The sequence below is a fragment of the Mercenaria mercenaria genome, chromosome 3, assembly GCF_021730395.1.
Source record: "Mercenaria mercenaria strain notata chromosome 3, MADL_Memer_1, whole genome shotgun sequence".
Taxonomy (NCBI): domain Eukaryota; kingdom Metazoa; phylum Mollusca; class Bivalvia; order Venerida; family Veneridae; genus Mercenaria; species Mercenaria mercenaria.
The window spans coordinates 4421888-4434280 of NC_069363.1; the positions used below are offsets into that span (position 1 = coordinate 4421888).

Genomic DNA, 12393 nt, shown 5'->3' on the forward strand with positions numbered 1-12393 from the left:
GGGACTGTTTATTGTGTAAAATTTAACAACTTATAGACAAAGACAAGTTGATGAGTATGTAATTTCCGGGACAATCCCGGACAATCCGGGACGTATCACATGTATGTAGAATGACTTAGTGGTATAATGCCTAATTAAGGAAATCACCATAGTTACAATAGTGGTATAATACCTAATTATAATGTTGTTTTTTTTCTGTTCAAATTTTATGTTTTGTGTAATTTATGGTAATACTGATAGTGCTGTAGCAACTTAATAGCAATCTTTATTATTAATGACAATCATTATTTTATACTGTTTTTCAGATTTTCAGCTAGATTCATTATTTGCATCAACAACAAGACTGAAAAATTTCCTGAAGAATAATTTGTCCATGTCAAGCAGTGAAATTAACACAATTTTGAATTCCACAGTCAATGTAAAAGAGGTAAAAGTGTAATCTTCATGCAGTCCAAGATTTTGCTTCTATATACATGTACTTTGATGCTAAATAATATGAAAGTCCTATTTCTGCTTGGATATACAGTCTAGATTGTCATTTTGTGACCTTCAGGAAAACTTCACATATGACAAAGAGTGACCTTTGGGAAAAGGTTATATTATTACAAGTTGTTTAAAACAAAAATGAATAGTGTCACACTTCTATGAATTAAGTATTATGGTGTTAGGAAAGAAGTAAATATCAACACTTTTTGCAAACATTTTAAATGTGGTCAAATACAAATACTTTTATGAAAATGTTTAAAACATGATATAAAAAGAAGACTTGTATAAAAAAAATCATAATCTGCCGGCACTAAATACGGGCTTATTTAACAAACATGATTAACTGTAAAACTGGATAGCAGGAAATTACGTTTAGACAGGATGATAATGGTTGCATGTGACAAAGATATTATTTAATTCAGTTGGTCCAGACTCAAACATTTAATAAACATGAGAATATATACATTTTTCGCAACAATGGACTGTTACTGTGTTTTTTGTTTGTTAGTAATATCAGAATGGCATGTACAGCAAAACCTGTGCTGTAGACCACCTGTAAATCCGGGTCCTCTAGGCTCTAAATACCACTGGTTTTAATTCCAGTTTAATATGAAAAAGCACCTTCGAAAAAGAAAAAATCTTGAGATCCCTTACAGTATAATAATTTTCTGTATAGGTGTGACTAGACAAGTTTTTCACTTGAACTTCATCTTAAGACGCACATTATTATGAAGCTATATAAAGCCAGAAGTCTTTAAAAACATGTTACTGTTGTAGCTATCATTTTGTTACAAAGCTGTTAAATGTCATTTTGTTGAACATGTAATCAATTCTTTTCTAGGTTTATAGATTGCTGTTTGGGTCATTTCCCGATGTGTTAAATCATACTAGGGTGCATCGCAGTTTAGACAAGATTCCAGAATTTCAAAACCTTGGAAAAATCCTGACTTCTCCCCAGATGCCGAAGACATCGCTACTTGATCATGCAAATCTGATCACACAGTTAATGTCAGAAATGGTACCTGACTTCCAGCATGGGATCTTGCATAGACTAATGAACCAGAGTGCACTGTGGAATGATTCCAAATTTACTGGATTTTTGTTTCACTACCTTGGCATTGAGGCAGGACAGTTTCCTATACCAAAGACACTAAGCCCAGAGGAAGTGGCAGAAATTCTAAAGGTATTTTTGTATTTAATACAAAAAATAATTAATTTGTTACATAAATTGCAAATCATGTATCAGAATTAATACAGATAAAATTGCGCCTTTCACATGCTGTCTGGATGGCTTTTTCTCATGAAATAATTCCATGTCCCATGAGTTGTGTGTGGTTCGAAGCCACATTAGTCAGGCTAGTGCCTTTATGTTATATTTTTAGCTCGACTATTCGAAGAATTAGAGAGCTATCCTACTCGCCCCGGTATCGGCATGAGCGTCACACAAATGTTAAAGTTTGCATGCCACCCCAAATATTTTCAAAGTCCATTGAGACATTGCTTTGATATTTTGCATACTTGTTTACCATCATGACCCCAGTCTGTAAAAAGGAGAAGGCAACTCTATCAAGCATTTTGACTGAATAATGGCCCCTTTTCGACTTAGAATAAATGTTGAAGTTTGCGTACCACCCCAAATATTATCAAAGTCCATTGAGGTATTGCTTTAATATTTTGCATACTTGTTTACCATCATAACCCCAGTCTGTAAAAAGGAGGAGGCAACTCTGTCAAGCATTTTGACTGAATTATGGCCCCTTTTCGACTTAGAATAAATGTTAAAGTTTGCGTACCACCCCAAATATTTTCAAAGTCCATTGGGATATTTTGCATACATGTTTAACATCATGACCTCAGTCTGTAAAAAGGAGAAGGGAACTCTATCAAGCATTTTGACTGAATTATGGCCCCTTTTTGACTTAGAATAAATGTTAAAGTTTGCGTACCACCCCAAATATTTTCAAAGTCCATTGAGATATTGCTTTGATATTTTGCATACTTGTTACCATCATGACCCCAGTCTGTCAAAAGGAGGAGGCAACTCTGTCAAGCATTTTGACTGAATTATGGCCTCTTTTCGACATAGAATATGCTTATTGTAATGTTATAGTTTTACTCATAGCTTATATTATACTATCAAGCACTGAGAATAGTCGAGCGCGCTGTCCACTGACAGCTGTTGTTATTGGACATTTGTAATGTAAATGCTAGAATTATTGAAGCGTTTATTCATTTATAATGATGTGTTTTGAAAAGAAAGAGTGTGTGTGTGTGTTCGGGTTTAACGTTTTTAATAATTTTTCAGTCATATAAACGACGGTGTCTACTTGTAGCAGTGAGCACAATGCCCAACTTTATAGTGCTGCCTCACTGGAATATCACGCCGTAGACACGTGGCATGATACCCCACCCAGTCACATTATACTGACACCGGGCTGACCAGTCCTAGTGCTATCCTCTTTATGCTGAGCGCCAAGCGAGGAAGCTACTAGTACCATTTTTCACGTCTTTGGTATGACGCGGACGGGGATTGAACCCACGACCTCCCGCTCTCAAAGTGGACGCTCTACCACTAGGCTACCGAGGCGGTAATTTGAAAAGAAAGAGACTGGTGCTATAAGGTCTTCGGATACTTTCCTTTGATAGTACCTCAGTTTATATTGTGTATTAATTACGGCTATTATTTCCTATTACAGCTATTGTTGCTGTCACCAGAAGCACTACATGAAGCTGCCTGTGACAGGGAAGAATTACAAAAACTGTTGATTCCACAACCTCCAAATAATGTCTCAGATCTGGTAGGTGCCTGATTTTATTTAATTTCATATTTTTTCTGGTTTCTGTAAGAGTAAAAGAATGCCTTTAAACTTAGGCAGAGAATGTTATCAGTATTCTGAAAACAGTTTTTGAATTACAAAACAAGAGAGAACCTGAAAAACTACTGAAAAATAAAGAATAGTAGCTATGTAAAGCAGTTGGGATGTGATCTGTTGGGCATTGGGTTCAATTTCTCAATATTGGTTATATTAGCAAGACAGTACCTTAACAGAATTAATTGAATAAAGTAAAAGTTTAACTGCTTTGTGAATGTGAAATCATGGATTTTCCCCACTTTAGTGTGTGTGCCAGCCCTGCCTGAATTTATGCTGGATGGATGGGGGGACTTTTATCTTTGACAGCTTAAAGTTATCATATGACATAAATTGTGCTGGTGCGGCATAATCCCAGCTACCAAACTTTCCTAATATGAACCAAATGTTGAACTAAAGGGACTTGTGCATATTTTTCTACTTTTTAGCTCACCTGTCACAAAGTGACAAGGTGAGCTTTTGTGATCGCGCGGTGTCCGTCGTCCGTCCGTGCGTCCGTCCGTAAACTTTTCCTTGTGACATCTCTAGAGGTCACAGTTTTCATGGGATCTTTATGAAAATGGGTCAGAATGTTCATCTTGGTAAATTCTAGGTCAAGTTCGAAACTGGGTCACTTGCCATCAAAAACTAGGTCAGTAGGTCTAAAAATAGAAAAACCTTGTGACCTCTCTAGAGGCCATAATTTTCAATGGATCTTCATGAAAATTGGTCAGAATGTTCACCTTGATGATATCTAGGCCAAGTTCGAAACTGGGTCACGTGCGATCAAAAACTAGGTCAGTAGGTCTAAAAATAGAAAAACCATGTGACCTCGCTAGAGGCCATATATTTCACAAAATCTTCATGAAAATTGGTCAGAATGTTCACCTTGATGATATCTAGGTCAAGTTTGAAACTGGGTCATGTGCCTTCAAAAACTAGGTCAGGAGGTCTAAAAATAGAAAAACCTTGTGACCTCTCTAGAGGCCATATATTTCACAAGATCTTCACGAAAATTGGTCAGAATGTTCACCTTGGTGATATCTAGGTCAAGTTCGAAACTGGGTCACGTGCGGTCAAAAACTAGGTCAGTAGGTCTAAAAATAGAAAAACCTTGTGACCTTTCGAGAGGCCATATATTTCACAAGATCTTCATGAAAATTGGTCAGAACGTTCACCTTGATGATATCTAGGTCAATCTCGAAAGTGGGTCACATGCGGTCAAAAACTAGGTCAGTAGGTCTAAAAATAGAAAAACCTTGTGACCTCTCTAGAGGCCGTATATTTTACGAAATCTTGATGAAAATTTGTCAGAATGTTCACCTTGATGATATCTAAGTCAAATTCGAAAGTGGGTCACGTGCCGTCAAAAAGTAGGTCAGTAGGTCAAATAATAGAAAAACCTTGTGACCTCTCTAGAGGCCATATTTTCCATGGGATCTGTATGAAAGTTGGTCTGAATGTTCATCTTGATGATATCTAGGTCAAGTTCGAAAGTGGGTCACGTGCCATCAAAAACTAGGTCAGTAGGTCAAATAATAGAAAAACCTTGTGACCTCTCTAAAGGTCATATTTTTCAATGGATCTTCATGAAAGTTGGTCTGAATGTTCATCTTGATGATATCTAGGTCAGATTCGAAACAGGATCATGTGCGGTCAAAAACTAGGTCAGAAGGTCTTAAAATAGAAAAACCTTGTGACCTCTCTAGAGGCCATACTTGTGAATGGATCTCCATAAAATTGGTCAGAATATTTATCTTGATGATATCTAGGTCAAATTCGAAAGTGGGCCACGTGCCATCAAAAAGTAGGTCAGTAGGTCAAATAATGAAAAAACGTTGTGACCTCTCTAGAGGCCATATTTTTCATGGGATCTGTATGAAAGTTGGTCTGAATGTTTATCTTGATGATATCTAGGTCAAGTTTGAAACCGGGTCAACTGCGATCAAAAACTAGGTCAGTAGGTCTTGAAATATAAAAACCTTGTGACCTCTCTAGAGGTCATACCCTTGAATGGATCTTCATGAAAATTGGTCAGAATGTTTACCTTGATGATATCTAGGTCAAGTTTGAAACTGGGTCACCTGCCTTAAAAAACTAGGTCAATAGGTCAAATAATAGAAAAACCTTGTGACCTCTCTAGAGACCATATTTTTCAATGGATCTTCATGAAAATAAGTCAGAATTTTTATCTTGATAATATCTAGGTCAAGTTCAAAACTGGGTCACATGAGCTCAAAAACTAGGTCACTATGTCAAATTGTAGAAAAAACGACGTCATACTCAAAACTGGATCATGTGAGAAGAGGTGAGTGATTCAGGACCATCATGGTCCTCTTGTTATATTTCAGCTGGATGCTCAGACAATCTTTTGTAACATGACAGATAAGGACTTCAAAATATTGTCACAGATACTCAATGGAGAAATTGTTGATAGTAAAATGGTGAAAGTGGTAAGTTGATCTTGTGCAACAAAATGTCCTTGCATATATATTATCTTGATGAATTTTATTAAAAGTATAATTGTCTGGTCATAGGCATTAGCATCATTACAATATGTTATGTTGAGAAAACGCTAGATATTTATTGTGCCTTTTTTGTGGATATTATTTTGCTCACTGCTTAATGATTGGAATATGCTTGGGCCAACAGTGGTCAAATTTCACAAGGTGATTGCCTATAGTAGATGACTCCTGTTATTTTAGGAGTTAGTGGAACAAATGTCAGATCACTGACTTTTGGAATGTCAATCATTTCTGCTCAATAAGTAAAGAACACTATAACCAACAGTCATAATACTTCATTGGGTGATTGCCTTTGGCCAGTAAATGCCCTTTTGTCATCAAGCTTACTGGGCGGTCCAGGTTGGATATGATCAGTAGAGGACATCTTTTGCTGTGGGAATCAGTAGGTCAAAGGTCGCTAAAATACATGTAGTTTCTGTTTAATATCTATGTCAAATTTCATAGGATGATTTTCTATGGTCAGGAGACTTTGGCTATAGACTTAAATCCTCATAAGAATGATTGCCTGTAGTCAGTATATGACCTATTTTTCGGTCATTATTAAATCAGAGTTCAAGGTCACAGCCTGCAGAATTATTTGCCCAGTTGCCTCTGACAGGCAAACATTTGGGGCATATGTGTTTTACAAACAACTGTTGTTAGAATAAAAGTAAAAACAGTTTGTATTGCAGGGGTTGAGGTTTCAATATGCACAAGAAAAATATCCTATATATTATAGGCCTACTAAATGTCTGCTAACACTGTCCAGTACACTTACTTCACCATTTAACCTCAGATTTTATAACATTCATTTATTGATACCCATATGTTAATTTCCTCTTAATTGACCTTGACCTAATGGCAATCTTGCCTTACCTAAGATTAGCTTGTGAAGTACATTGTGAAATCATTTATTTTTGTGGGGAACTACTTTTTGTTGATTTTGTGGTTGAGTCAATCCATGAAATTTAATGCCATTATACAACTAAAACTCTCATTCATTGTATGTTTAAAAGTTGAAATCCACAAATTTATATCCACACAGAATAGTTGTTTCAGCTAAAACCAAAAATTTTCATACTGAAGAAATTAAATGGTTTTACAGTATGTCATTATTGATCCAGATGGTAGTAAAGCTCACTGTTTAGGTTGATTTTAATTACCGCAATATCATTTTATATTGGAACGTAACCTGCCTGTGAACTATATTAAAATGAGACATTTTTTTCTTTCAGCTTGGACTTACACCACTAAATTTTTCCAAAATTTACAACCAAGTTGAACAGTTCATGATAGATGTAAGATTGATTTATCTTTGTTTTACCAGTTCAGCATATTTTTGAATTAACAAAAAAATACCCTACTTTGCCACCCCTACTACAGTGAATATGAAACCACAAGTTTCTTTTGTAAAATTATTCAGAATTGGCTTATGACAAAAAATGCCAAATCACTGTTATGTTAATGTTGAAAAAAGCAAACTAACATTGCAATGAGTGCATTAGTGCATCCTAGAAATTCTGTAAAAGCCTGTTTTTCTGTAGTGTTACATTTGTTTGTAATATTTAAAACAATGAAACCATACAGGTATGCATGCAAGCTAGTGTTGGCTTCAAATTATAAAGAGTAAAACTTTTGTCATCTGTTTACAAAGCAGAAAGATATAATTAAGGTTAATTCTTTCTGGAGGAAGAGAAGTTAAGTTTTCACTGTACACTACAATGTGGTTTTAATAATGAATTTCTGCTTAATTTACCTAGTTTGTTATTTCACTTTCTGTTAATGAAAGGCTCTACTACTATACATAATATATCATTGAAGTATAATGTGAAATCCATTGTACGTTCCAGGTCCCAGAAGGAGAGAACCTGGCTATTGAGTTACAGAATCTCAAATCATGGAAAGTGATATTCTCTTTGAAAATTGTAAACAATGGTATTTAATTCAGAGGCAATTGTTTTACACCAATAGCATTTATAGGAATATCACCAGTTCCTTGGGGGGAACAAATCTATGGTAACTTTTGTTCTATCTTTATTGATGATAAACTGACTAGATGTTTTCCTATTTTTTAGGTTGAGAAGTTTTACAGATTCCAGACCTACCTTTTAGACCTAAGTATTCTTGTTGAGGTATTACCTCAAGATGGATGTGACCTCATGTATGAGGACAATAGTACAACAAATGCTCCCCCAGTACCCATCACTGAATCTGTCAAGGTATTGTATTTTATGTAGATCACCAGCCAATATTAATTCAAAGTTTCTTAGTAAAGCAGTTCATGAAGAGAAGTCATTTAAAGTGACAAAATTTCAAAGTTATAATGTTGTTTTTTTCTTTGCTTGCTAAAGGCTCTTAGGTACATTTAGATTTGCACCATTTGATATACCATAAGATATAGATATGAGAGAGTTCATGTGAATGCTGTGTGATGGTTAAGTAACCTCTTTATGGGAAATAGTGTAAAATCAGAAAATAGCTCTGTCAGAGAATTGTGGAGCTAATGTCGTTTGTTTTGTTTTATCTGACATAAAATTTCCTTTGTATCTTGTATTTTTGGTGCATCATTTCAGACTACAACTCCAGTACCTGATCCAGATGCGAAGCCGGTAAAACCAAACAAGTTTGCAGGATTCCTGAAATTCTGGGATGGTATGCAGAAGACAATATGTGGCCATGATCCTCCAGATAGGAAAAATAAAGGAAGTAGGACAGGAACTCCAACTTCCAAGCCTTGGAATGACACAGATGTAACAAATTCCACAGACCAGTCAAACTCTACAGCTTCTGATGACCCAGATGTAAATCCAGAAGTGGTTGTTCATGAAAGAAAAAGAAGATCTGCTGATGAAGAATTTGAAGACTTTGATGTTGGTAAGTAATTATGTCACCTACACCACTGTGGTGGGAGACATATTGATTTACTCCTGTCTGTATTAGTGTGTCTGTCTGTCACTATGTGTGTGTGTGTGTCTGTCACAAATCTTGTCCGCGCTCTAAGTCGAACAGTTCTCATCTGATCTTCATCAAACTTGAACAAAATGTGTTTGCCAATAAGTCCTCGGCCAAGTTTAATAATTAGCCAAATCAGCCCAGGCACTTCAGAATTATGGCCCTTGAATTACCGATAATACTGATACCAGTGATACAGGTCTAGGTGCATGGTTGACTCAGATAAATAATGTAGAAGAAATGCCAATCTAGATGATTAGGCAGTTGTGGGAGACATGCACTTTCCTCAAAAGCAGCTCTAGTTCAATGCAGTAAGTTTCTTCTTTTCTGTCATAATCTGGTATAGTAAGAATCATTTCAGTCCAGACAATTTTGAAATATGTTATCATGGTACTGATAATTGTTAATCTATGTAAAAATGTTATTGGAAGACCTATAAGTAAAAAATATGGTATATTAAATTTACACTTGATTGATTTGCTGCTGCAGTACAGTAGCTTCTATACGAGTATAAAACCTCCTGAATACATTAATCCTCATTGCAAAGAAATTTTTTAATAGTATCTGTTGTACTCACTTGATGGTATTTTATGTTATCTTAATATGTTACCGCTCATTTGCTGAAGATACCTATTCTTATAATGCCTTGCCCTAAACCTGTGCAAGTTTCAAATGGAACTATTTGAGGAATAATATCAATCGTGACAGGTGCTGTAAAACAGGGATGACTGAAAGTTTTGGCAGTGTGAGTAAAATGAGTTTTCTAGAGTTTCAAATACTGGAATTTCATGATTGAGCCCAGGTGCTGGAATCATTGATGCTCAAGTGAGTGAGCAATGTTTCTTTACTGTAAAAAATGCTGTTGCACATGTCAATTTGTTAGGATCAACATTTGCATCCACATCCTGATTTATTTAAGGTTTTGATGGAGGCCTTGAGAAACAAAAATCAAACAACACCAAATCATAGAAAGAAAGAGTTGTTTGACATGAAAATTGAACAGCATGTAAAACATGTATATTACTTTACGAAACAAGTGTCAGTATACTGATATAAACATTGAATTCCGGAAAAGGGCTGCCTAAAGAGGTTCCACTTCCGGACAGTTAAACGCCTTTAAAAACTCACCATTTTCAAAGAACAGTTACACATGTTCGTTTTGATGTATTTGCAATAGCGTGCGAGTGGTGAAATTTTGCATAACAAGTTGGAACACAGTTTTCAGCAATTGTTTATCTTTATTTCTTTACAAATGACATTCATTTTCAAAGGGAGACAACTGTTCCCGATTATTTTAAGTACAAATGGCATTCATTTTCAAAGGGAAACAACTTTTTCTGATTATTTTAAGTAATCTTTGAGAAAAAGTTGTCTCCCTTTGAAAATGAATGCCATTTGTAAAGAAAAAAAGATAAACAATTGCTGAAAACTATGTTCCACCTTGTTACGTGAAATTTCACCACTCGCACGCTATTGCAAATGCATCAAAACAAACATGTGTAAAAGTTCTTTGAAAATGATGAGTTTTTAAAGGCGTTTAACTGTCCGGAAGTGGAACCCCTTTAGGCAGCCCTTTTCCGGAATTCAATGTTTATATCAGTATACTGACACTTGTTTCGTAAAGTAATATACATGTTTTACATGCTGTTTAATTTTCATGTCAAACAACTCTTTCTTTCTATGATTTGGTGTTGTTTGATTTTTGTTTCTCAAGGCCTCCATCGAAACCTTAAGTTGATGTATAATATGTTAGTATCTCAGTGGGAATGGATTGAAACAGTTCACTTCAAGTTAGTGTCCATTCATTTATTTATTGTTTAGTGACAAGGCTTTGCATAGTCTAGCATTGGTATCCTCCAACAGCTTTTGTTAATTTAACATTGTTTGACTTTCTTCTGATTTTGCAGGTGCACTCGGACTGAACTATAAACAGCGGAAGAATCTAAAGATTTTGATACACGTCCTATACAGTAACCCCAAGGTGTTATATGCTCCAAATAACACTGCTGTTCGCACGATCATCAAAAAGGTATGTGTATTTATATATTGGGTTTAAAATCTTAAGATCTTGAAACTTAATTTGGTTTAAAACGACTGTTACCAATCTTCATTTCAAAGATCTTGAAACTTAGTTTGGTTTAAAATGACTGCTACCAATCTTTATTTCAAAGATCTTGAAACTTAGTTTGGTTTAAAATGACTGTTATCAATCTTTATTTCAAACATCTTCTAACTAAGTTTGGTTTAAAACGACTGTTATCAATCTTTATTTCAAACATCTTGAAACTTAGTTTGGTTTAAAAACGACTGTTATCTTTATTTCAAACATCTTGTAATTTAGTTTGGTTTAAAACGACTGTTATCAATCTTTATTTCAAACATCTTGTAACTAAGTTTGGTTTAAAAACGACTGTTATCAATCTTTATTTCAAACATCTTGAAACTTAGTTTGGTTTAAAAACGACTGTTATCTTTATTTCAAACATCTTGTAACTAAGTTTGGTTTAAAACGACTGTTATCAATCTTTATTTCAAACATCTTGAAACTTAGTTTGGTTTAAAAACGACTGTTATCTTTATTTCAAACATCTTGTAACTAAGTTTGGTTTAAAACGACTGTTATCAATCTTTATTTCAAACATCTTGAAACTTAGTTTGGTTTAAAACGACTGTTATCAATCTTTATTTCAAACATCTTGAAACTTAGTTTGGTTTAAAATGACTGTCAGCATTATATCACTATGACGTTTTGGTCTTTTTTCGCAAGATTTTTGTCAAGACAGTCTCCTGTAAACCTTCCAAATCCTGCAACGTTTCAAGTTAAATCAGTCAGAAATGTTTTATTTCAGGCCAATGATACATTCAAGCTGATAGATTCAGTGAGTGACTATGCTAAGGAATGGTTGACCATCTCCTCTGACCTGAGACTATACCTCAGTAAGGACTCTACAAGACAGAATATCAAAACTATACAACAGGTAATCCTATATTTACTCCCAAAAATATATGTAATGGTTAACCATGCAAACAAAAGGGATGAAATTCAGCTTTTCTGTTTGTGGGTGGAAAAATCAGTGTTTTGAATTGAATAACTTGCTGAAAAAATTTAAACTGATTAAGACTTTATTTTCTTACAATTTTGGTAAATATTGGTGATCAGTCCTCTATTGGCAAAACAGCAAGTTTCCTGATTTGTTAAGAGGTTTTGGAATATGCAGAACAAACATTGCTTTAAAGGTTATCTTTAAATGTCCACTACATCAGTTATAATTGTTTCATTCTTTCAGATACAAAAAGATTTACGAGAGAAAAAGAGTGTTCTGTCATTCCTACTACACGGAGATGCTCGTCAAGAGCAGTTCCTGAACCTGACCATCCCAGACGCTGATTTCTTCCTACATGAGATAGATTCAATTGATAATGCAGCGTGTACCTGGCGGACATTGATGTCCGGCATCAACCTCAACGTGTTTAAAGGGTTTGCCAGTGAGTGGGAAATGGTTGACTTTTTCCTGACACAGCAGTATCACCAGAATGTCAGTGCTATAGCTGGTATGTAGTCACATCTGTTTAAATTCTTTGTGTACACGTATTAGCAGGTT

General features: G+C 35.1%; 1 protein-coding gene across 2 annotated transcripts in view; it reads left to right on the forward strand.

The window, feature by feature from the left end:
• LOC123525550 (ATP-binding cassette sub-family A member 2-like) overlaps positions 1 to 12393 on the forward strand; it is a 99545-nt gene that overhangs the window by 23683 nt on the left and 63469 nt on the right. For both annotated transcript variants that reach the window (XM_045304683.2, XM_053537762.1), the window contains exons 6-15: positions 306 to 427; positions 1328 to 1669; positions 3183 to 3284; positions 5687 to 5788; positions 7075 to 7137; positions 7915 to 8058; positions 8413 to 8713; positions 10699 to 10820; positions 11641 to 11769; positions 12079 to 12343. In XM_045304683.2, coding sequence (XP_045160618.2) covers positions 306 to 427; positions 1328 to 1669; positions 3183 to 3284; positions 5687 to 5788; positions 7075 to 7137; positions 7915 to 8058; positions 8413 to 8713; positions 10699 to 10820; positions 11641 to 11769; positions 12079 to 12343 — 1692 coding nt within the window. The remainder of the gene's footprint in view (positions 1 to 305; positions 428 to 1327; positions 1670 to 3182; positions 3285 to 5686; positions 5789 to 7074; positions 7138 to 7914; positions 8059 to 8412; positions 8714 to 10698; positions 10821 to 11640; positions 11770 to 12078; positions 12344 to 12393) is intronic.